The following is a 24,355-nucleotide window of genomic DNA, read 5'->3' as shown; positions in this document are numbered from 1 at the left end:
CAGAGCCACTGCCCCTCATTCCATGTTCTGCTGCTCCTGTTGTCCATCACCTCCTTGCTGTTTTGCACTCAGGGGTGTTCACAGAATTCCCAGAATCACTGGGATGGAGGAGACCTTCAAGATCATCGAGTCCAACCCAGCCCCAACACCTCAACTCAACCCTGGCACCCAGTGCCACATCCAGGCTTTGTTAAACACCCCCAGGGATCGTGACTCCACCACCTCCCTGGGCTGCTGAAGCTCAGGGTTCCAGAGTCTCTCCTCTCTCCTCACAGATCCTCAAGATCAGATTAAAATGTGTGGGTGCACAGGGATGTCAGCACAAAACCTGTGGGTGCATCACAAATCACAGAATTCCAGGATGGTTTGGGTTGGAAGGGCCGCCTCACTACCTGTGAGGCTACCTGGGCATGGCCTGGAAAAAACCTGGAAATTTCCCTTTCCATCTGGTATTAGAGATGTTTGAACTGAAACTTCCCCTTCACAGAATATTCCCAGAATCACTGGGTTGGAAGAGACCTCCAAGGTGATCGAGTCCATCCCAGCCCCAACACCTCAACTCAGCCCTGGCACCCAGTGCCACATCCAGGCTTTGTTAAACACACCCAGGGACGGTGACTCCACCACCTCCCCGGGCAGGACATTCCAGAACTTTATCACCCTTTCTGTGAAAATCCTTTTCCTGCTATCCAACCTGTATTTCCCTTGGGGCAGCTCGAGGCTGTGTGCTCTGGTTCTGTCAGTGCCTGCAGACAGAGCCCAGCCCCAGCTGAGCACAGGCACCTTTCAGGAGCTGCAGAGAGTGATGGGGGCACCCCTGAGTCTCCTTTTCTCCAGGCTGAGCACCCCCAGCTCCCTCAGGGCTTCCTCACAGGGTTTGTGCCCCAAGATGTCAGTGGAGCTTTGCTCAAGCTCCTGGTGACCTGAGCAGAGCTGCCACCCAGCTTTGTGTGACTACAAAAAACACCTTAAAACAACCAAAAGGGCAGGAAAAGCAGGTGTGCTGTGCACCCAGCCTGCTCAGGGTGTTTTATGGCCCAGGAGGCAATAAAGGAACTGTAGATCAGATATTTTCCTCCACAAGGAACGTTCTGATAGCCCCTGAGGGATGAGCAAACAAAGCAGTTGTGAGGGGGAGGGTTTGGCACACAACAGGTTAATTCTGGCTGCCCTAACTGCTGCATTTCCACCTCATAAACCCAATGCTGATCCCTCAGATGTGTTTTCTCCATCTGAACTTGTAAAAAGACAAAAATAAAGGTGGATTTTCTCACACAGCTTTGCTCACCCTGCTCTCAGGAGAAGCAATGCCAATTTTTGCCTCTAAATAAAATAAGTAGTAGAGTTTTCTTGATGTTTCTGGGCTTCTTCTTGATGGTTGTGGGTTTCTGCCAAAATTTTGGGCAGAATTATTGCTGTGTCTGCCAGCAGTTCACTTTTCTGAAAGGAGGGCAGGATAATAGGTGTGAAAATCGGAGGCATTTGGGCATCCAAGTCTGTTCTGAGGGAGTGGAGGGAGAAAACATTTCTCACAGTGCTCTGTGAAGTCATTCCCACCTAGAAATGATGCCTGGAACTGAGGGGGGATGGACATGATGGATAATTTCAGAGGAGATATTCAGCTGATGTGTCCTAAATGTTTTAATTAGAGCTGAAGATGGTGAATTCAGGGATTTCCTTTAGAGAGAGGCAAAAGAAGCTGGGAAGGAAACTTTTAATAAGGCCCTGAAGAAAGAAAAATAAACCCCAGATCCTCAGCAAAAACACTTCAAGGGAATCCTATAATTTTTATTTAGTGAGAAATAAATTCTCAATAACCTTGAGCAGTGAGCAGGTAAGGGAAGTGTTTGTCTGGGATTTGTGATCCTGTGGCTGTGTCCCCTCTCTGGCTCTGAGGGCATTTTGGGTTTCCCAAACTTGGCTCTGCATCCCTTGGCCATCCCCTTTCAATCCCATTTCCCACATCAGCCAAACTGGGAGGGCGCACTGGTGGCACTGGTGGCACTCCCAACACCTGGCAGTGCTCCTGGGGACCCCCAGGCTGCAGCTGGGGCTGAGCAGGGCTGGGATAAACCCTTTGGGATTGAGGGGACGGCAGAGGGAGAAGCTGGGCTGGGGCTGGCTGTGCTGCAGCAGGGTGGGGTTTGTCAGCTGGGTTAGCACAGGCATTGGTTCCAGAGGAGTTCAGGTCCTTGGAGGTGTGGAGTGGAGAATCTGTGGGGTTAAAGGAAATGTGGTGGGAAGGGATTGCTGGAAAAGGAAGGAGTTGCTGCTTTTTGTGTCTGACTTCAGCACTGTTGGTGTGTTTGTGCCCAGTTCAGCACTGTTGGTGTGTTTGTGTATGTGTTCAGCACTGTTGGTGTGTTTGTGTGTGAGCTCAGCAGTGTTGGTGTGTTTGTGTGTGAGCTCAGCACTGTTGGTGTGTTTGTGTGTGAGCTCAGCACTGTTGGTGTGTTTGTGTATGTGTTCAGCACTGTTGGTGTGTTTGTGTGTGAGCTCAGCACTGTTGGTGTGTTTGTGTGTGAGCTCAGCACTGTTGGTGTGTTTGTGTGTGTGTTCAGCACTGTTGGTGTGTTTGTGTGTGAGCTCAGCACTGTTGGTGTGTTTGTGTCACAGTTCAGCAGTGTTGGTGTGTTTGTGTGTGAGCTCAGCACTGTTGGTGTGTTTGTGTGTGTGTTCAGCACTGTTGGTGTGTTTGTGTGTGAGCTCAGCACTGTTGGTGTGTTTGTGTATGTGTTCAGCACTGTTGGTGTGTTTGTGTCACAGTTCAGCACTGTTGGTGTGTTTGTGTCACAGTTCAGCAGTGCTGGTGTGTTTGTGTGTGAGCTCAGCAGTGTTGGTGTGTTTGTGTCACAGTTCAGCACTGTTGGTGTGTTTGTGTGTGAGCTCAGCAGTGTTGGTGTGTTTGTGTCACAGTTCAGCAGTGCTGGTGTGTTTGTGTGTGAGCTCAGCAGTGTTGGTGTGTTTGTGTCACAGTTCAGCACTGTTGGTGTGTTTGTGTCACAGTTCAGCAGTGCTGGTGTGTTTGTGCCAGATTTCAGGAGGCTCTTTGTGTTTTGTGTCTGATTTCAGGACAGTGTGTGTGTTTCTGTGACTGAGTTAAGGAGTGTTGGTGTGTTTGTGCCTGATTTCAGGAGGGTTGTGCCTGCTTTAAGGGAGTTTTGTGTATTTGTGCCCAGTTTAAGGACATTGTTGTGTTTTGTGCCTGATTTAAGAACACTGTTTGTGCTCCTTGCCTGATTAAGGGCTGTTTGTGCCCACTTTCAGGCCTGTTTGTGCCCAGTTTCAGGGCTATTTGTGCCTGGTTTCAGGCCTGTTTGTGCCCACTTTAAGGGTTATTTGTGCCCACTTTCAGGGCTGTTTGTGCCCGGTTTCAGGGCTGTTTGTGCCCAGTTTCAAGGCTGTTTGTGCCCGGTTTCAGGGCTGTTTGTGCCCAGTTTCAGGGCTGTTTGTGCCCGGTTTCAGGGCTGTTTGTGCCCACTTTCAGGGCTGTTTGTGCCCGGTTTCAGGGCTGTTTGTGCCCAGTTTCAAGGGCTGTTTGTGCCCACTTCAAGGGCTGTTTGTGCTCTCCCCACAGCTGTTCCAGAGGCCCAATGCACTGGCAGTGCAGCAGCTGACAGCAGCCCAGCAGCAGCAGTACGCCCTGGCTGCTGCCCACCAGCCACACATAGGTGAGTCTGCCTCTCCCCAGCCCTCCTCCTGATCCATGGGGAAACTCCAGGGAAAAGATTGGGAGGGTTTAAAATGTATTTTACAGCTGATAATCAATGCATGAACAGAAGTACATTTTTACAGATTGCTTGTGGGTGTCTCTTGCACACTTAGAAGCCTTTTAAAGAATTTCCCTGTGTGGCAGAACTGACACTCTCACCCTCCTGAGGGTGCTGTCAGTCAGGAGAAGCTTTGGAAGTCTCTGAGTGAAGCATAAATCAGGGTGACACACAGAGAAGTGAGGGGAAATGCACAATTTAATATCAGCTGAATGTGCTGCCAGGGGTCTTAGGAGTTGAAAATGTAATTTATGCAAATACATGATTGATATTAATAAAAATTATTCATAAAATATATACTTATATATACACACATACATATATATATATTTTATTATTAACTGGGAATAAAGCACTTAATCATGTGTAGAAACCCAGGAAAACAGTGCATTACTTTTTTTAGCACAATAAGCAATTGGTGGTAGTTTTTCCTGCCCAAAACCCCAGTATAAATGTGTTGGGGCTCTGTGCTGTGCCCTTGTGTGCTCAGTGCAGTTCAGGGATTGAAATTATTCAGCTTTTTTACTTCCTCCCCTTCACCTTCACCTCCCCTGCACACCCCTCTCCCACCCACCTGGCCTTTCTCTAATGATTAAACTGTTTTTCCTCTCTGAGCCCTTTCCAGACTGACCAGTTGGAATGCTGGGATGCTGTGGGAGCTCAGGATGGGGTGGTTTGGGCCCTGATTTACTCACTGTAGGAAATACAGAGTAGCAGCAAGCTCCAGGGTCCTGAACAGGGGCTGTCTGCCCTGCAGAAGCACCTGAGCTGTTGGATATAAAGGATTTTACTTCTTAAGCAGCATTGAATCCTTGGAATTGGGGTTTTTAATGCCAGATCTCTCCTCTCCCCATCAGCACTCACTGGTTGTCATCTCTATAGAAAACCACCCACAAAAAGCTTCAAACCACGAAACCAGCCTGAGTTTGGTGCTGTCCAGGCAGCACAGGGGGGTTGTGCTGGGGCTGCAGTCCTGTTGAGTTTGTTTTCACTGACAGGAATGTTTTCAGCAGGTTTAGCTCCTGCTGCCTTCGTTCCCAACCCGTACATCATCAGCGCGGCGCCTCCGGGGACGGATCCGTACGCGGCCGGGCTGGCGGCGGCTGCCACGTTAGGTGAGAGCTCCCAGCTCCCTCTGCATCCCCAGCCCTCCCTGCTCTGCCTCTGCAGGGCAAACAGCAGCATCCTGGGCTGGGAGAGCTGGTATCATGGTGTGGCTGTGAGTAAAACCGGAATTTATTTTGTTAAAACTGGAGATGAAACGGGATAATTTTTGTTCAAAGCTCCCAGAGCAAATGGGAAGGGAACAGACACCGATATTGCTCCGTTTTTGGGGTGTTTTGGTGACAGGGAAAACCTCTGAAACTAACCCAGCAGAGAAAACCTCTGAAAACAGGTTTCTGAAAGTCTGGAAAGATGCAGGATGTGTGTCCTGCCAGGAAAGTTGTGTCTCCTGTTCAGCTTGTGGTGCATCCTGCAAACGAGCTCTTCCCTGAAATTCTGCTGGGAATTTCCACTTCCCAAGAGATGAACACATCCATTTCTGCTGGGGCTCCCAGAGCAAATGGGAATGGAACAGACACAAATACTGCTCCATTTTTGGGGTGTTTTAGTGACTGACAGTTGCAAGGAAAATCTCGGGAAAACAAACATTGAAAGGCTACAAAGATGCAGGATGTGTGTCCTGCCAGGAAAGTTGTGTCTCCTTTCTGTTCAGGTTCTGGTTCATCCTGCAAAGGAGCTCTTCCCTGAAATTCTGCTGGGAATTTCCACTTTCCAGGAGGTGAACACATCCAGATCTGCTGGGGCTCCCAGAGCAAATGGGAAGGGAACAGACACAAATACCGCTCCATTTTTGGGGTGTTTTAGTGACTGACAGTAGCAGAGAAAACTCTGAAAACAGATTTCTGAAAGGCTGGAAAGATGCAGGATGTGTTTCATGCCAGGAAAGTTGTGTCTCCTTTCTGTTCAGCTTCTGATGCACCATGCAAATGAGCTCTTCCCTGAAATTCTGCTGGGAATTTCCACTTCCCAAGAGATGAACACATCCAGATCTGCTGGGGCTCCCAGAGCAAATGGGAATGGAACAGACACAAATACTGCTCCATTTTTGGGGTGTTTTAGTGACTGACAGTAACAGTGAAAACCTCTGAAAACAAACTTTGGAAAGGCTGGAAAGATGCAGGATGTGTTCAGCTTGTGGTGCATCCTGCAAAGGAGCTCTTCCCTGAAATTCTGGGAATTTCCACTTCCCAAGAGATGAACACATCCATTTCTGCTGGGGCTCACGCTGGGACTGTGCCCTTTCCCAGATGGCAGCAAAGATGGAGCCTCTGCTCTTTCTGCAGGATCCTCCTCCAGCCATTCATGTATCAGTTCCCAAATCCCTCCCAGCTGTCACAGCCAGAGCTGCTGGTTCTGGAGGTGCCAGCTCTGTGTCACAGCGTGTCAGGCACTGTGGGGGACACGGTGAGCGTGGAACTGCTGCTGGGGGGGGCAGAAAGTTCTGGCCCAAGCACTGGGAACAAAGCAGGAATGTGCTTGTGGGAGAGGATTTTCAAAGGAGGAGCATGATTTTAGGAAGAGCATGATTTTTAGAGGAAGAACATGATTTTAGGAGAGGATTTTCAAAGGAGGATCATTTTAGGAGAGGGTTTTCAAAGGAGTAACTTAATTTTAGGAGAGGATTTTTAGAGGAAGAACATGCTTCTTGGAGGGGAATTTTAAACAAAGAACGTGATTTTAGGACAGGATTTTCAAAGGAAGAGCATGATTTTAGGATTGGATTTTTAGAGGAAGAACATGATTTTAGGACAGGATTTTCAAAGGAAGAACATTTTAAGAGAGGATTTTTAGAGGAATTTTTGAGGGGATTTTTAAAGGAAGAACCTGATTTTAGGAGAGGATTTTTAAAAGAAGAGTGTGCTTGTAGGAGAGGATTTTTAAAGGAAGAACATGATTTTAGGAAAGGATCTTTTAGAGGAAGAACATGATTTTAGGAGAGGATTTTTAAAGGAAGAACATGATTTTAGGAGAGGATTTTCAAAGGAAGAACATTTTAGGTGAGGATTTTTAGAGGAATTTTGGGAGCGGATTTTTAAAGGAAGAACATGATTTTAGGAGAGGATTTTTAAAGGAAGAACATGATTTTAGGAGAGGATTTTCAAAGGAAGAACATTATTTTAGGAGAGGATTTTCAAAGGAGGAACATTTTAGGAGAGGATTTTTAGAGGAATTTTGGGAGGGGATTTTTAAAGGGAGAGCATGATTTTAGGTGAGGATTTTTAAAGGAAGAACATTATTTTAGATGAGGATTTTTAAAGGAAGAACATTATTTTAGGAGAGGATTTTTAGAGGAAGAACATTATTTTAGGAGAGCATTTTCAAAGGAGGAACATTTTAGAAGAGGATTTTTAGAGGAATTTTTGAGGGGATTTTTAAAGGAAGAACCTGATTTTAGGAGAGGATTTTCAAAGGAAGAGCATTTTAGGAGAGGATTTTTAAAGGAAGAACATTATTTTAGGAGAGGATTTTTAGAGGAAGAACATTATTTTAGGAGAGGATTTTCAAAGGAGGAACATTTTAGAAGAGGATTTTTAGAGGAATTTTGGGAGGGGATTTTTAAAGGGAGAGCATGATTTTAGGAGAGGATTTTTAGAGGAAGAACATGATTTTAGGAGAAGATTTTTAAAGGAAGAGTGTGCTTTTAGAGGAGGATTTTTCTCACCATGCCTGGCTTTCCTTGAGCAGGGCAGAGGGGATGTTGTGTGCTGCAATGAGCACTGCTCTGGTTGGGTTGGGTGTTTGTGGGGGCTCTCACTGCTGCCACGCTCCGCTTACAGCTTGTAAACTCACTTCAGTCCTCTGGGTTTGGGTGGCTTGTCCCAGATCAAACCCAGATCTGTGCTGTGTGGGGATGTGACACTCTGTGGTTTGTGACACAGCTTTGGTCCAGCTCTTCCCAAACCCCTGCTGAGCTTTTCAGCTTTGAGGCCACCGTGGGGTCAGCTCTAAAACAGGAATTCAGTGACTGCTGCCCACTTGGATGGAGGTTTTAGTGCATCATGCAGATGTGTGTGAAGAGTTTGGGTTATAATCTGGAGTTCCATGCTGGGATTGTGCAATGCCATGGGGACATTGGGTGGAGGCAGCACCAGCCTTGGCAGAGGGTGCTGCCGTGTTCTGTGGGACAGAGCCAAGGGCAGGGACACAAGGACATGGCTGATAACCCTGTGGGGTGGTGAATGGAGCAGGCAGTGAATGGGCTGAGCTGCTGCTGCCCAGTGCAGTCAGGAGGAGCTCCAGGGCTCCGTTCCAGGCAGAGGAGGAGATTTGTGAATGATTCCTGTACAGAGAGGCTCCAGCTTGGCCTTTCTGCATCACCCCAGGGCCCCCAGAGCTCCTTCCTGGGCAGCAGCAGAGTGCAGAGAGCAGCAGGTCAGCAGCTTGATTTCATAGAAACACCACATGGAACTGGGCCACGTTTCCAGGAAATACCAAGTGTTGGCCACAAGGTTTTTTCTTTTCTCAGCTGTACTGAAGCTGAGCTGCCTGAGCTTTTATAGCCTTCAACCAGGAGAAAACCCCATCTAGGCTGTGCTTAACTTGGGTTTTAGACATTTGAACTGAAAATTATCCAAGGAATAGCTAAAGCAATAGGTATTAATAACCTCAGGAATACCTAAAGCTTCCCAAACTTGGCATCAGGGCCTCTACTTGGAGTAATTCTAAATTTATGATTCTTAAAAGAAACCAAACAATGTGTCATGTACTGGGTGTATTTATGGTGTTACACCACTGAGAAAAGGAGTTATTTTAACCCCCTCATCACCCTAGAAATGACAAGATAAACTCCATGCTGATGTTTATTTCAGAAAAGCATCTTTCCTGTCTGGGCCTGAGCAGGTTTGAGAACCCTTTTTTTTTTCTGTCATGGCTGACAGCAGCACTGGAGGAACAGGAGACAATTTAAATGTTTATACAAAGCCAAAAAGCCTCCTTGATGTGCCTGGGAGTGTTAAATTGGGAGAACTTGGAGGAGCTTCTGAGATGGAGGAAATGAATTTGGAGTTTATTGCTCCCAGTTCCTCTCAGAGCACAGAGGAGACTTTGGTGTGTGTTTTATGGCAGAGATAATCTGTCAGTTAAAGTTCTGCCATTATGGCAGGTTTGTCATGATTGTGAGACTGGCAGCTCCAGGATAATGCTCTTCTCTTCCCAACAATAGCAGCATTTTAAAGAACAAATTTGAATGCAGAGAGAAGAACTTCCTAAAAAAACCCTTCTCATTTAGATTTTAAACTGTGGGGAAGATACTGCTGCCTTTGAATTGCCTTCCATCATTTGAGAAGGATGTCACTCAGAAAACTGAAAACTTGTCTTTTTTAGGCCAGTTGGGAAATGATTCCCTCTGGGGTGGAGTGTTGCAGGGAGAAAAGTGTTCCTGTTCTTTGTGGGGAGGTGGATGAATGCTGGGATAACAATGCTGGGATAACCTGGATGCAGGGAAAGCAGAGCCTTCCACAGCAGTTCTGGGGTTTTTGGCACTGGGGGTAGGAAATGATTCCCTCTGAGGTGAGGGATTCAAGATAGAAAAGTGTTCCTGTTCTTTGTGGGCAGGTGGATGAATGTTGGGATAACCTGGATACAGGAAAGCCCCACAGCAGGTTGTGGGGTTTTCAGCCTTGGAGTTGGAAATCATTCCCTCTGAGGTGGAGTCAAAGTGTTCTGTTCTCTGTGAGGAGGTGGGTGAATGCTGGGGTGACCTGGTCACAGGAGAAGCAGAGGCTCCCACAGCTGAAGTTTTCAGACTTGAGGGTAGGAAATGATTCCCTCTGAGGTGGAGTCAAAGTGTTCCTGTTCTTTGTGGAGAGGTGGATGAATGCTGGGATAGCCTGGATGCAGGGAAAGCAGAGGCTCCCACTGCAGTTCTGGGGTTTTTCAGCCTGGGTAGAAGGATCAGGCCCTTGGTGCTGAGCTGGAGCAGGTGTGGCTGTGGGCACACCCTGCCAGGACTGGCATTTGGGAGCCCCTGCAGCTGGGTCTGTGCTGGGTACTGAGCAGTGCCAGCCTGGGCAGGGCTGGGGCAGCAGCTCTGGAATCAGCTGCTCACTGCCACCCCTAGAGCAGCACAGACCAGTGGGAATTTGAAGGGATCAGCCCACAGACCCCTGGAATTCCACAGGGATCACCCTACAGGTCAGTGGGAATTCCACAGGAATCACCCCTCAGATCACTGGGAATTCCATGGGATCACCCCACAGATCACTGGGAGTTCCACAGGGATCACCCCACAGATCAGTGGGAATTTGAAGGGATCACCCCACAGATCACTGGGAATTCCAGGGGATCACCTCACAGATCACTGGGAATTACATAAGGATCACTCCACAGATCAGTGGGAAGTCCAAGGGATCACCCCACAGATCAGTGGAGATTCCACAGAGATCACCCCACAGATCCCTGGGAATTCTGAAGAAATCACCCCACAAATTAGTGGGATTTTTAAAGGGATCACCCCCCAGATCCCTGGGAATTCCTCAGGGATCACCCCACAGATCATCGGCAGTTCTACAGGGATCACCCCACAGACCCCTGGGCTTGCTGCCTGCAGCCTCTCTGAGCTCCTGGGGCAGCTGGATTTGCTGTCACTGCTGTCACTGCTGTCACTGCTGCTCAGCCTGGCTGCCCTGCAGGAGAGGCTGGGCTGGGCAGGCTGAGATGGAAGCACACCCCCTGAGTGCTCTCACACATCTCACTGATGCTCTGAGCACGTTCCCAGCTGGATTTGCTGCTGTTCCCTGCCAGGAGCAGCTCTGTGTGTGACACAGCATGGGCAATATTCAATATTCACCTCCAGAAGTGCTGGAATTTCTCTTTTCCCAGGAATGCCCAGCTCTGATGAGAGCAGAGCAGCATCTCCTGGAGCGGGGGGAGCAGCTCTGGGTGCTGCTGGCTCTGGCAGTGATGCCACACTTGCCCTCACTGAGAACTCTGTTCAATAATGAGCCTCTCTCTGTGCTCGGAGCAGCTGAGCCAGACCCGCAGCCCTTTCAAACCCAGCTGCTGCAACCTTCAAAGCCTCCTCTGCTTTTGTGCACCCAAGGCTTTGGCAGCAGCCTCTGCCTAGGAGAAAAGCCCATCTAGGCTGTGCTTGGTTGATAATTAGAGCTGAGACTAATACATCCCAGAGAGATGCCCAAATTTTGCCCAGATGAAGGGATTGCAGCAGCCTGAGGGCACGTGCAGGTTAATGACTTGCATTAAAAGGGAGCAGTTGCAGCTCTTGCCCTGTTGCGTGCAGGAGAACCCTGGGAGTTGGGCTCTGATGTGCATTCAGTGATTATAAACAGGTTAAAATCACTCCCTGCCTTCTGTCTGTGCCTGCTGAGGCACCACAGGCACCACCTTTGTGGCACTGTTCATTTGTTGCAGGTTTTTTTCCATTTTAGCTGGCACTGCTCATGAATTTCCAGGGTGGAAGGTAAGAAATGAGTGGTTGCTGCTGCAGATCTGAGTAGGAGAAGCAGATCAGCCTCTCTGATTCTGTAAATCCAGCAAGGATGGGCTTTGGGGTGAGACACAAATCCAGGTGTTCAGCATCTGCCTGGAATTAGCCAGCACCTCCTCTGTGCACAGAGCTGGGCACCTCAGTCCTAAATCTGGGGAAGGCACAGTAGTTAAAACCAGAATAATGCAATGAGAGTAACTCTTACATGTGTGAAACATGAATTTAATATTTGGCACAAAGCATGGATGAATGTTCTGAAGTGTGGATGTGGGAGCAGGAGCTCATCCAGCTCCTTGGCATCCTGCAGGATTCAGCTGAGCCTGGTGCTGTAAAAATCAAAAAGAAAGGAACAAAAACCAAAAGGAAAAGGGACTTGAAGGATTTCCCCCATTGTCACAGCCAGGCTAACACTGAGCACTGCTTTCACCTCCCTTTTTGTGTCATCCCTCATTTTCCATGGAATCACAGATTTGGGCAGAACCCAAGTGCTGAGTGTCTCTCTTCAAAAATAAAAAATCCTCTTTTTACTGCAGACATGACCAGGGTTCTCTAAAGATTTGTTTGTTCCAGTGTCACACCTGACCTGGCTGTGCCTGAGCTATTCCTGCTGTGGGGAGGGAGCCCTGGAATGGGGATGTATTTGGGAATCGAAGGGAACACTTCTGCTTTCTGCTGACCTTTCCCAAAGATATCAAACAATCATATTAAAAATATTATTGGATTCCCATCTGTGTTATTGGGAGGGAAGGGCTCCTCCCTCCAGCTCTGAGAGCCTCCTCAGCATTATTCTAACTGGGATTATTTAAGGAGAGAGGTTGCCATTCTGCTATCTCCAAATTTCTGTGCTGTCGTGAGACCTGGTAAACACAAGGAATCTTCAAAAGTGAGGCTTTTTCTGCTGCTCTCCAGGATCATTATTATTATCATTACTATTTTTATTTTTAAGCCTCTTAAGTTTGAGGAGGGGATGTGAAGTTTGAGGAGGGAATGTGGGAAGGGACAGGATGGTGCAGCCTCTTTTAGGGTAGATTTGCAAATGCAAAGCAGGGCTGGAAAAAGCATTTTAATACTTGAGGGTTGATGCACTCCAGCTGTGAGGAGGGTTTGGTAATTTGTTGAGGAGCTGAAGGTGGATGGCAGTGAGCTGTGAATGTCAGCTGGGATGAGAAGTTATCTCTGTGCTTCAAACAAGGTTCCTCTGTTGGGATTGGAGATTTTTGTTCCTTCTCTGTAAAACCAGGATACGCCAATAAAAGCATGGAATCACTGCTGGCAGAGTTTGACCTGGTGCAGTGATGAAATTCCAGGTCGGACTTGAAACTTCATAAAATGTGTGCCCCAAATGCCAAATCCCTCTGTGTTTGCAGAGGGTTTCACCCAGATCCCCTGAAACCAGGCACGATGAGCAGTGTTTTTGGGGTGCCCCTTGCCCCCCCAGGAGCTCACCCTGCCCTGCTGTGTTCCAGGTCCAGCTGTGGTGCCTCACCAGTACTATGGAGTCACTCCCTGGGGAGTTTATCCTGCCAGCCTCTTCCAGCAGCAGGCGGCCGCCGCCGCCGCCGCCACCAACTCGGCCAGCCAGCAGAGCACGCAGCAAACGCAGCAGGGCCAGCAGCAGGTAAGGCTGGCACCTCCTGGCACCTCCTGGGCAGGGACACCTGGGCTCTGCGTGGGGAGTGACCCGAGGGATGGGGGATTGCAGCCCCTGGCCCTGCACAGAGCCCCAGCAATCCCAGCCTGGGCATCCCTGGGAACGCTGTCCAAACTCTGCAGCCTCTGGGCCATCTGTGCCCATGCCCATGTCCATGCCCATTCCCATTTGCATTCCCATTTGCATTCCCATGCCCATTCCTGTGCCCCTTTCCATTCCCATACCCATTCCCATGCCCCTATTCTTGTGCCCATTCCCATTCCTGTGGCCTTTTCCATGCCCATTTCCATTCCCATGCCCATTTCCATTGCCATGCCCATTCCCGTGCCCATTTCCGTTGCCATGCCCATTCCCGTGCCCATTTCCATTGCCATGCCCATTCCCATGCCCCCATTCCCATGCCCATTCCTATTCCTATGCCCCTTTCCATTCCCATGCCCACTCCCATGCCCGTTCCCATGCCCACTCCCATGCCCATTTCCGTGCCCATTCCCATGCTCATTTCCATGCCCATTCCCATTCCCATTTGCATTTCCATTCCCATACCTATTCCCATGCCCCCATTCCCATGCCCATTCCTGTGCCCCTTTCCATTCCTGTGCCCATGCCCATGCCCCTATTCTTGTGCCCATTCCCATTCCTGTGGCCCTTTCCATGCCCATTTCCATTCCCATGTCTCTTTCCATTCCCGTGCCCATTTCCATTGCCATGCCCATTCCCATGCCCCCATTCCCATGCCTGTTCCTGTGCCCCTTTCCATTCCCACTCCCATTCCCATGCCCATTCCCTCTGGGGAGCAGTATCAGGGGGAATTTCTTCCCAGGAAGGCTGCTGGGTCAGTGTTAGGGGTTTCCCACTGGAGTGAAGTCCCTGTACCTGGAGGTGTTTAAGGAGAGCCTGGGTGTCACTTTGTCACTCAGTGCCATGGTCTGGGTGGCAGGGTGATGCCAGCTCACAGGCTGGACTCAGTGATCTCAAAGGTCTTCTCCAGCCCAGCTGATTCTGTGGAAAACCCAACCCCAGCCTCCCCTGACACAGCTGCAGCCATTCAAAACCCTGATGTTTTCCATCACTGATCCTGACCTCAGCTCTGGGTAGTTTTAAATGTGCAGAAAACAAAACCGTTTGGCCTCTCCTAAAGACAAAGGGACAGGAACCACCTGTACATTTGTAATTTGATTTATCCATCATGCCCATGGAGAGTGGCACATGAACATGGGTGGTGATGAATTATTGTCAGTGCTCTGGGGAACACCAGTGGTCAGGCTGGAAGGGCCTGAGCTGTGCAGCAGCAAACCCCTGGGGCTGGTGGTGTGTGAGGGGAATCACCAGGAGCCAGAGCTGGGCTTCAGTCCCCCCAGCAGCTCTCCAGTCTTGGTTATGGCAGAATAAAGAGCTACTGGCAGCTAAATTTCTCAGCTCAGAAGCTGAAAATCCTTTGAAAACCAAACCCCAGTGTCAGGAGGTGTTCTAAGGCCTTTACAGATGCAGCAGGCATGAGCTGAGAGGCTATTAAAATAAAATATCTCAGTGCCAGTGGCCTTTATGGGATGTTTCATTACTTTTATGGCCGTGGAGCAGGCGTGAGTGGGGTCAGGAGCGGGGTTTGGAATGCAAACCTTGCTCTGAGGGGATGCAGCAGGGATTGTTTGCATTAAAAGTGCTGAGGCGGAGACTTTGGGAACCTGGAGCACTGAGTGTGGACACTTGATTTGTCACCCTTGTGACATCTTAATAGTGTGTTAATAAACCCAGCAGCATTCCAGTGCTGCAGTCTGCACCCCCTGGAATTCTTGGCTCCCAGAGATTCCCTGGGCTGGAGGTTCCTGTCAGTGATGGAGAGAGCCAGGGAGACTGGTTCAGTGATCAGAATCTGATTTTATTGTGGGATACAAACATTTGGGTACCATTTTAGGGAGACTGGCAATGTGTATGCAGTGATTAGGTTAAAATCACACAAACTTACACATATAACATCTCTTACTTGCACAGTTTGTTGGGATTATCTTTTTCTGGTAAATCCATCTGATTGAATCTTCTTGCAATCCAGGTCTAATTTTCAAAGTTCGTTTGTTTTCACCAAGGCATCCTGTTATCAAATCTCTTCTGTCAGCCAGGTCCAAAGTCCATCATCTCTCTCGTGTCCCCCAACATTCCAGTGGCTTCCAGTGCAGGCTCTGGCAGGCTCGGGGGGCACCTCCCAGTCAGTGAAAATGGGGATCCTCCCCGGCTTCTCTGTGCACAGTTGGTGTTTCCTGTTAATAACTCCAGCAGGTGGTACCCAGGATGTCACCTCTGCAGCAGGATGTGCTGGGGACACGGGGCTGGCTCCTTTCATATGCTGAGCTTGCAGGTTCCTGCTCCAGCTCTGAGCGAGGCTCTGCCAAACCAGGCCTGGCCCAGGTCATTGCAGGGTGGCCACTCTGCCATTGTCCCTTCTGAGTGACACCACCACAGCAGCTCGTCCCTGCAAACCCCACTGTGGGCTCTGTGGTCGTGGTTTCCTGTGGTTTAAGTCTTGTGTCACCAGATCTCTGCCCTCTACAGGGACTGGTGGCTTGGGGACGCCCAGGTCACCTCCTGTCACCCACTCCCACCTCCTGAACTGGGCTGTGTAAGGTTTCTGCTCAGAGGGATTTTAGTGGGGCTGTGGTGGCAGGGGCCATGTGTTAGCTGGGATGGGCAGGTGGCTGGTGCACACTTCTGGCACAGGATGAGTGTGGGAGGTGGGATCAGGGAGTTGAAAGGTTGGAGATGCTCTCTAAAGATCATCAAGTCCAGCACTGACCCCTGATCCAGGCACCACTCTGTGTGTTCTGCACACTTCAGGGATGGGGACTCCACCACTCCCTGGGCACCCAAAGCCTGAGCACCCTTCAGTGAAGGAATTCTCCTGGTGCCCACCCTGAGCCTGCCCTGGCCCAGCCTGAGGCCGTTCCCTCTGCTCCTGTCCCTGTTCCCTGGAGCACAGCCCGACCCCCCCGGCTGTGCCCTCCTGGCAGGAGCTGTGCAGAGCCACAAGGGCCCCCTGAGCCTCCTTTGCTCCAGGCTGAGCCCCTGCCCAGCTCCCTCAGCCCCTCCTGGGGCTCCAGACCCTTCCCAGCCCCATTCCCAGCCCCTCCATGTCCTTTTTGAATGTGAAGAAAAGTGAAGTAAGAGCAAAGGAGAGAAGTTTCCCCCCTGGTGCTGCTCCTGCTCCTGCCTGGTGACAGTGGCAGTCTCCTGGCTCCAGAATAACCCAGTGGCTGTTGTGTCCTGTGCAGGTGCTCCGTGGAGGGGCCAGCCAGCGTCCCCTGACTCCCAACCAGAACCAGCAGGGCCAGCAGACGGATCCTCTGGTGGCCGCCGCCGCCGTCAACTCCGCGCTCGCCTTCGGCCAGGGGCTGGCAGCAGGAATGCCAGGTACCAGCACTGCCAGGCCAGGGGAGCCTGGGAAATGCCATCTGCCAGGGCTGCCCGTGCCTGGCACCAGCACTGCCTGCTTGTCTTGGTTTGGGGGTTCATTCTGGGGTTGGGTGTGTCCCCACTGGCAGCACTGAGGGCTCACAGGTGACAGCAGTGTTGTCTCCCTGTGCCTGCATTGTACTCCAAGAACTGATGGCTCCTGTGGAAAATCACCTCCAGATCTTTCTGTGGATCCTTCAAGCTTACGGGATCTGTATTTTAAACCTCAGAGGTTTCTTAGTCCATTCATTCATCTCAGTTCTACATCCCTGCCAGGTGCTTGACTTAACAGGGGTTTCCTTCCATGATTGCTCTTCCAAGAGGCTTAAAAACAGGGAAAGAAAAGGGATAAAAGGGAGCAGGGTTTAGTTCTCATTTCTAGCTCTTCACTGGAGGAGCTGCTGTAGGAATTGTGACTCTGATCCCTGAGGCTTTGGGGTAAAGTGCTGCTGAAATTCAGTTATCAGGATATTATTGTGATGGCAAAGGACAATCCTGAGCTCATTAGAATAATGTGCAGATATGTCCTGCTGGTCAAATGTAAGGAAAAAAGGATTATTTGGGTTTCAGGTCTCCTTGCTGACACTGTTACGTCATTGTTAATTCGTTTTTTAAATTTTATTCTTCAGAAGAATGTTGCAGTATTAAGTTACAAAGTGAATTGTGCAGATTTCCTTTAATCTCTGTTATTTAGGCTGTATTTGCAAAGCAAATATACACATATATACAATTATAGATATATGTTTGTACCTGCATTTGCAAAGCAAATATTTCCAGGGAACATTCTCTTAGTGACCTTCCACCTTAGACAGTCACTGCATTTAATTTTATTGTTTTCATTTAATGCAAATTCCCTAATGAGGTGCACAAATCACTGTATTCTGTCTGTCTGCTGCTGTGTGTATCAGCAGCATTTATGAGAGTTTATTTACATGCATTAAAGAATATTTTATGGTACCAACCTTCCAAAATACAGCAGTGGAAGTTCCCTGTGGGTGCACCCTGGCAGCCCCAGCTCTGAGCAATCCCAGCACATGTTGTACATATCATGGAGCAGAAATGAAACCCCTTTTTAGCTGAATTTGCAGTGGTTACAGTGTAATATAGAAGATTCAGGGGGCAAAAAGTCTTTTCTACCTGAAATTCTTAGTGTAACATTGTGGACATTGTTGGGGAAAGCAGGGGTGTTCTTGCTTCTTTTTTTTTTTCCATTCAGCTTTTCCTTTAAAAACCCTCTTGCACTGCTCTCCCCTGGACATGGCTGATGTGTTTGTCACCTGCCCTGTCACCTGTGCTTGCCTCTGCAGGTTACCCAGTGCTGGCTCCTGCTGCTTATTATGACCAAACAGGAGCCCTCGTGGTCAATGCCGGGGCCAGGAACGGCCTGGGGGCTCCCGTGCGCCTGGTGGCCCCTGCCCCTGTCATCATCAGCTCCTCTGCAGCCCAGGCAGGTGAGTCCTGTATCCCCCTGGGTCAGACAGGTGAGTCTTGTCCCCTCCTGCTCAGGCAGGTGAGTCTTGTCCCCCCAGTGGTTCAGGCAGGTGACTCCAGGTCCCTCCAAGTGCCTGCTGTGTCCCCAGTGTCCCCACCCCTCCGTGCTCCGCTGGCAGTGATGACAAACTTGCCCTCACTGAGATCCATCAGGGATTGTTGTTGAGAAACATCCTCTGTGCTCAACTTGGGCTGAGCCTCCGGAGAGCCACGGAGAGGGGCAGCAGCAGGAACCTGAATGATTTTCTAGGGTTTCATGGCAGGTATTTAAATTTGTCCCCTGGCACCAGCTTTCCAACCTGCTGGAGCCTTCAGAATTCCCAGTGGCTCCAGGGACAACTCAGAGTTCAGTTCTCTCCAGGAGAACTGGAGAGGGACTGGGGACAAGGATGGAGGGACAGGAGGCAGGGAATGGCTGCCAGTGCCAGAGGGCAGGGCTGGATGGGATCTTGGCAATTGGGAATTGTTCCCTGGCAGGGTGGGCAGGGGCTGGGCTGGAATTGCCAGAGCAGCTGTGGCTGCCCCTGGAGCCCTGGCAGTGCCCAAGGCCAGGCTGCACATTGGGGCTGGCAGCACCTGGCACAGTGGCAGGTGGCCCTGCCCTGCAATCAGCTGCCATTGAAGATCCCTTCCCACCCAAACCACTCTGGCATTCCCATTCCTCAATCAAGGATGGAAATCAGCACCAAAACCCATTGCAGCAAATGGAGAAAGGAAAGGAAAGAATGATTTCCTGGCTGGTTCCAGGTGCCCCCAGTGCCATTTGCCACAGGGGGTTTGTAGGCTGGCAAGGCCTGGTTAGAGAGGTTTGGGCTGTGCCAGGGTGCCCAGAGCAGCTGTGGCTGCCCCTGGAGCCTTGGCAGTGCCCAAGGCCAGGCTGGATGGGGTTTGGGGCACCCTGGTACAGTGAGAGGTGTCCCTGAGGTGGAACAGGATGAGTTTAAGGTCCTTTCCATCCCAAGCCATCCCAGGATTTATCCTTTATGACGCCACTGTACCTTAAATGGCCTTTGCCATGAGTGGCTTTGTCATTTATTTGGGTTCCTTGGGAGTTCAAGGCTTTTAAAAGGATTTTTCAATCTGTTGGTGTGAGCAGCCCCTGCCAGCACTGGGCTCAGATTATGAAATGGGCGTTTTAATTGTTTTCTCATAGCTCTTGTTTATTTTGCTTTTTCTTTAACTTTGGAACTGGCTGAAAACCAAAAGTCCTCGGGTTTGATGTTCTTGGCACCGAGGTTCATGTTTTATGTGCTGAAGGATAATTTCAATTATTTCAAAACTCTGGTTTCTTAACTGACCCTTGCAAGTGTGAGGCTGCACTGATTGGACTCTTGGGTCTTTGGAGAAAGAGCCATTCCTGGTTTTGATCTGTGCAGCTCCAACAGCACAAGAGCAGCAAGAACAGCTGGGCATGGCTGGAGTCTGGGGGCTGTGGGCAGCTCAGGTACAATAAACAGAGATTTATGCAGAGTTTTGTCCTGAAAGAAAAAAACTGTAGCAATTCAAAGCAACCTGCTAAGTTTGAACTTCCAGAACTGTGACGGTATTTGGAGAGGGAAGAGATGAGGATCTGATTCCATGTTTCAGAAGGCTGATTTATTATTTCATGATGTATATTATATTAAAATTATGCTAAAAAAATAGAAGAAATTATTTCATCAGAAGTCTGGCTAAGAATAGAATAGCAAAGAATGATAACAAAGGTTTGTGGCTCGGACAGAGAGTCCAAGCCAGCTGACTGTGATTGGCCATTAATTACAAACATCCAACATGGGCCAATCACAGATGCACCTGTTGCATTCCACAGCAGCAGATAATCAATGTTTACATTTTGTTCCTGAGGCCTCCCAGCTTCTCAGGAGGAAAAATCCTAAGGAAAGGATTTTCCATAAAAGATGTCTGCGACACAGAACTGTGAAGTAAATAGATTTTCTCAGTGGCTTTTCCATTTCTCTCCCATTTCTGTGTCCCACAGCCGTGGCGGCGGCCGCGGCGTCGGCCAACGGAGCGGCCGGGGGGCTGGCAGGGACCACCAACGGCCCCTTCCGGCCCCTGGGCACGCAGCAGCCGCAGCCCCAGCCCCAGCAGCAGCCCACCAACAACCTGGCCTCCAGCTCCTTCTACGGCAACAACTCCCTGAGCAGCAACTCGCAGAGCAGCTCGCTGTTCTCGCAGGGCTCGGCCCAGCCCGCCAACACCTCGCTGGGCTTCGGCAGCAGCAGCTCCCTGGGGGCCACGCTGGGCTCGGCCCTGGGCGGCTTCGGCACCGCAGGTGAGAGGAGCGGGGCTGTGCCAGCACTGCAGCCAGGGTGGGGACACATCAATAATGGGACAGGGCTGCTCTGCACACCTCTGTATTGGTATCACCAGTAGGGGGGACTGGATGTGCTTTGGCTTGTCTGGCTCTTGGTGCTGAACTAAACAGCAACACTGTGGTGTTTCACCCCACAGACACTTTGGGCTGCCTGGGTGTGTGGTGTTTCACCCCACAGACACTCTGGGCTGGCTGGGTGTGTGGTGTTTCACCCCACAGACACTTTGGGCTGGCTGGGTGTGTGGTGTTTCACCCCACAGACACTTTGGGCTGGCTGGGTGTGTGGTGTTTCTCCCCACAGACACTTTGGGCTGGCTGGGTGCTGCAGCTGGGCCCGTGGGGACAAGGCCAGGCCTGCAGGAGCTCTGGTGGTGCTGGGATGGAGCTTCCCCCCATAACAGGGGCTGCTCCTCAGGTTTCCCTCTGGCAGAGAAGCTTTGAGGCGATGGTGAAGGAAAGGAGTCGGTTCTGATGGAGGGGTTTGGATGCAGAGCTTTATTCTGGCCCACAGGCCTCTGAATGCAGCAGCAGCTCCAATAGAACTCCCTGAGCCCGTGGTTGCTGCTCCTTTGAACCCTGGGGAGAGGGGCAGGGAAGGGGCAGGGAGCCACCAAGCAGGGACAGGAGGGGAGGGACAAAGGGACAAAGGACACCTGGATGGCCCAATGCCCCCAGGGGTAGAGGGCATCCTTTGAATCTGCCCAATTCCCTTCTGGAATGCCAGGAGTGACAGACAGTGCTGGGAGGGGAAAGGAGAGGTGACTGACACACATGGGAGGGAATCTTCAGGGGAGGGACCCGGGGTTCTGAGGTAAACCCTGAAATCACACTGCAACACCCCTGCTTCCTCAGAGGCTGCAGGTTAAATTATTTGTTCCAAGAATGGAGCTTGGCACTGTAGCTAAGGGAACTTTATAAACAGGTTTCTGTGTGTTGGGTGTTTTACTGGTGGTACTGGTAGTGTTACCTTGCATGCTTTGGTGTGTGTGACAGATGATGGACAAAACTATCAAAGAAGTTTTTATCATACAAGAGAGAGAGATAGGAAATTGATTCACAGAGAGTTCTTGAAATCTTACAGAGATGGTGGATGAAGGTATAGACATGAAGGAAGGTTTGAATTAAGACCTTGGAACCAGTGAGACTTTTTTGAACAATGACTTGTAATTGCTGTCAGACATGACTTACTCCTTTTGAGCTGACTGGACTTTCACAGCATTAAAACTGCTGTGTTGTAATACAGCAATGCTTAATGTGAGCAAAAAGATCCTTTAAGCAAGTAATAAACAGATATATTCTAGTAAAGCTGTGAAACACAAAGTAGTTAATGAAGGACACAGTTACAAAGGTTTCTTTTTCATTGAACCGAGGGGGAAATGTTGGAATCACCAACAGGACAGGACTGCTGGGGAACACCTCTCGAGCTGTTGATTTTCCAGCATCAGCCCTATGACATGGTTATGGCAGTGGGAAGATGCCAGCAGCTCACATCTCCAGCAGCTCACATCCCACAGAACTCAATGTTACAGCTCACTTTAAAGTTGGGATATGGATGTGGGAGAGGGAGCCATGTGCAAGGACCCCTTGGGGATCTGAAAGTGCCCACACTGTGCCCCCACCTGGGACCACAGCAGCACAGGGGGGAACATTGATTCACAGTACAGAACACTGATTATAGGAGGTGTCAAAGAGGCAGCTCCACATAATCAAAGTGTCTGTAAGGCTTTGAATGAGCAGCAGAAGAGGGAAGAAACCCCAAAAGAGTGGTTGGAAAGGTTGGGGGAAAATATGGGGCAATAGTCAGGGGTTGATCCTGACATTGTGGCTGGACAAATCTGACTAAAGATAAATTTTGACCAATCACACAAAGCCGAAGCACTTTGACAGTAGTTCCATCCAACCACTATAAGCACACATACCTTTGGTTATACAATGCTTGCTTATTTCAAACACAATACCTGTTTGTAAGCCTTAAAATACAGTGCACAGAGATCCATTATTAAGATTAGAACTTCTTAATATCTAACTGGATAAACTTTTTGTAGCTTAGGGAGTTATTCTAGACAAGTGTTAATACACAGACCATTGTTCTATGTGCCCTTACTTTCTACATCTTACATAACATTTCTGCTGACAAATCTTAAGGCTATTGCTTAGGTCTCATTGCATTTCTGCTGTCTCAGCCCTGCCTTTTGCAGCTTTCCCAAAACCTCTGATTTGAAGGTTTCCCACACCTGGGAAAAGAAGCACAAGGGGAACCCCAGATTCCAGGAGCTTGTCCTCTGAGCTGAGCCCTCCTCATCCATCCTGGCCTAACTGGGAATTTTCCTTTTGGGACCACTCCAGGCTTTAAAATCTGCAGCAGTTTTTGGCAAAAATGCTTTAGTAGGTGATAATTAGCAGTAGCAGAGTAATTAACTTGGAAGTGTTTTTCCCTGCATGTGGAGTACCGGCTGACAGGAATTGGTACCAGAGTGTTTCAACCCCTCTCACCTCAGAAAAAGGCTGAGGAACTCCTCATGAGTTAAAAAAAGCTGATCTGAGGTGGTTTCTGTGCTTTATTCTGGGAATTGTTCCATCACACACCAAAAGAATCACTCTGTGGTTGTAGACACCTCCCATCCATGCTTTGATGGTGTTGGGCAGCTGGAGACCAAGGTTCCTTTCAGAGTCAAACCCATCCAGACATGTCTCTGGTTTTAGGGTTTTTTTTCCCTTAGGTTTGTGGGGTTTTTTTGAAGTGGAACAATTGTTTTAATTACTGCTCAGTCTCAGGGCAGTAATTATGTCCTGAACTTTGCTGCTCTCATCAGAGTGAGGGGCAGGTTCCAACCTGGCTCCATCAGAACAGGCTCAGGGAGGGGCTGTTACCTCACAGAGGAACAGTTTGCAATGAAAAGTTATTGTAAATATTTCTCTTTAACCCAGCCTTGAGATTGGAACCATTTTGGTTCCAGGTAAACAAAGCATTTGCTTCTCTCACCTCAGTTTATTTAACTAATTGAATTCCATCAGTGATTTGCTCAGTGCCAAGATTCACAAAGTTGTTTTCCCTCAATCAATGAATAAAACTCTGATCCTGCTGCTTCTGGAGCCCGTGTGCACTCACCAAAAATGATCAGTTCATTGCAGTTAACAATTTCACTGTTTATTAAACAAGATTTTAATGCAAAATTGATTCTTCCCCCTGCAAGTTGACAGTGCATTTAAAGAGTTTGTATTTGCCTATTGAGACAGCTCTTAAAAACCCTGGGGGTTAGGAGTGCAATTGAATTCTGATTTCCAGCTCCACGGAGCTGGGGGCAAGCAGCTGCTGATTCCTCATGTGCTGCAGGGTGAGCACAGGGATTTCAGGGAGGTGTGCACCAGGCTGGGCTCGCTCCTGAGCCAGCACAGGGAAACCTGCTGGGGCTGGGGCTCAGCTCTGAGCAAACAGGAGGGGAGTTCAGATCTGCCCCATCCCGGAATGGGGGACAGGGAGCCCTGGGCAGCTCAGACCTTCTCCTGAAGGGCCAGAGCAAAGGGCTCAGCGTGTCCCCAGATGTCTCAGTGTGTCCCCAAAGGTCTCGGTGTGTCCCCAGTGTTCAGCGTATCCACAGAGGTCTCAGCATGTCCCTAAAAGTTTCAGTGTGTCCCCAGAGTGCTCAGCATGTCCCCAAAATGCTCAGCATGTCCCCAAAGGTCTCAGTGTGTCCCCAGGATCTCAGCATGTCCCTAAGTGTTCAGCATGTCCCCAAAGTGGTCAGTGTGTCCCCAAAGTGCTTGGTGTATCCCCAAGGTCTCAGCGTGTCCTCAGGTGCTCAGGGTGTCCCCAAAAGTCTCTGCATGTCCCCAGGTGCTCGGTGTGTCCCCAGAGTGCCCGATGTGTCCCCAAGTGCTCAGCATGTCCCCAAAGGTCTCAGCCTGTTCCCAAGTGCTCAGTGTGTTCCCAGGTGCTCAGTCTGTCTCCAAAGATATCAGTGTGTCCTCAAGTGCTCAGTGTGTCCTCAAAGGTCTCAGCTTGTTCCCAAAGGTGTCAGTGTGTCCCCAAGTGCTCAGCATGCCCCCAAAGTACTCAGCGTGTCCCCAAGGGCTCAGTGTGTCCCCAAAGGTCTCAGCATGTCCCCAAAGGTCTCAGCCTGTCCCCAGAGTGCTCAGCATGTCCCCAAAATGCTCATCATGTCCCCAGAGATCTC

The 24,355-nt window shown here is 49.6% G+C and overlaps 1 protein-coding gene and 1 non-coding gene across 2 annotated transcripts in view; both read left to right on the top strand.

Moving 5' to 3' along the window:
- Positions 1-24,355, top strand: part of PUM1 (pumilio RNA binding family member 1) — a 184,299-nt gene that overhangs the window by 48,922 nt on the left and 111,022 nt on the right. The window contains exons 8-13 of the mRNA XM_054292450.1: positions 3,578-3,671; positions 4,769-4,885; positions 12,747-12,898; positions 16,195-16,333; positions 17,683-17,826; positions 19,842-20,138. Of these exons, the coding sequence (XP_054148425.1) occupies positions 3,578-3,671; positions 4,769-4,885; positions 12,747-12,898; positions 16,195-16,333; positions 17,683-17,826; positions 19,842-20,138 (943 nt within the window). The remainder of the gene's footprint in view (positions 1-3,577; positions 3,672-4,768; positions 4,886-12,746; positions 12,899-16,194; positions 16,334-17,682; positions 17,827-19,841; positions 20,139-24,355) is intronic.
- Positions 10,727-10,810, top strand: LOC128948078 (small nucleolar RNA SNORD103/SNORD85). The gene has a single exon (XR_008484084.1). It is a non-coding gene; the product is annotated as a small nucleolar RNA SNORD103/SNORD85 (small nucleolar RNA).

This window comes from Melozone crissalis, unplaced genomic scaffold (genome assembly GCF_028551555.1).
Source record: "Melozone crissalis strain CALT ecotype California unplaced genomic scaffold, PUWL_Pcris_2 ptg000111l_1, whole genome shotgun sequence".
Classification (NCBI taxonomy): domain Eukaryota; kingdom Metazoa; phylum Chordata; class Aves; order Passeriformes; family Passerellidae; genus Melozone; species Melozone crissalis.
This window is presented reverse-complemented; position numbering and strand designations above follow the sequence as displayed.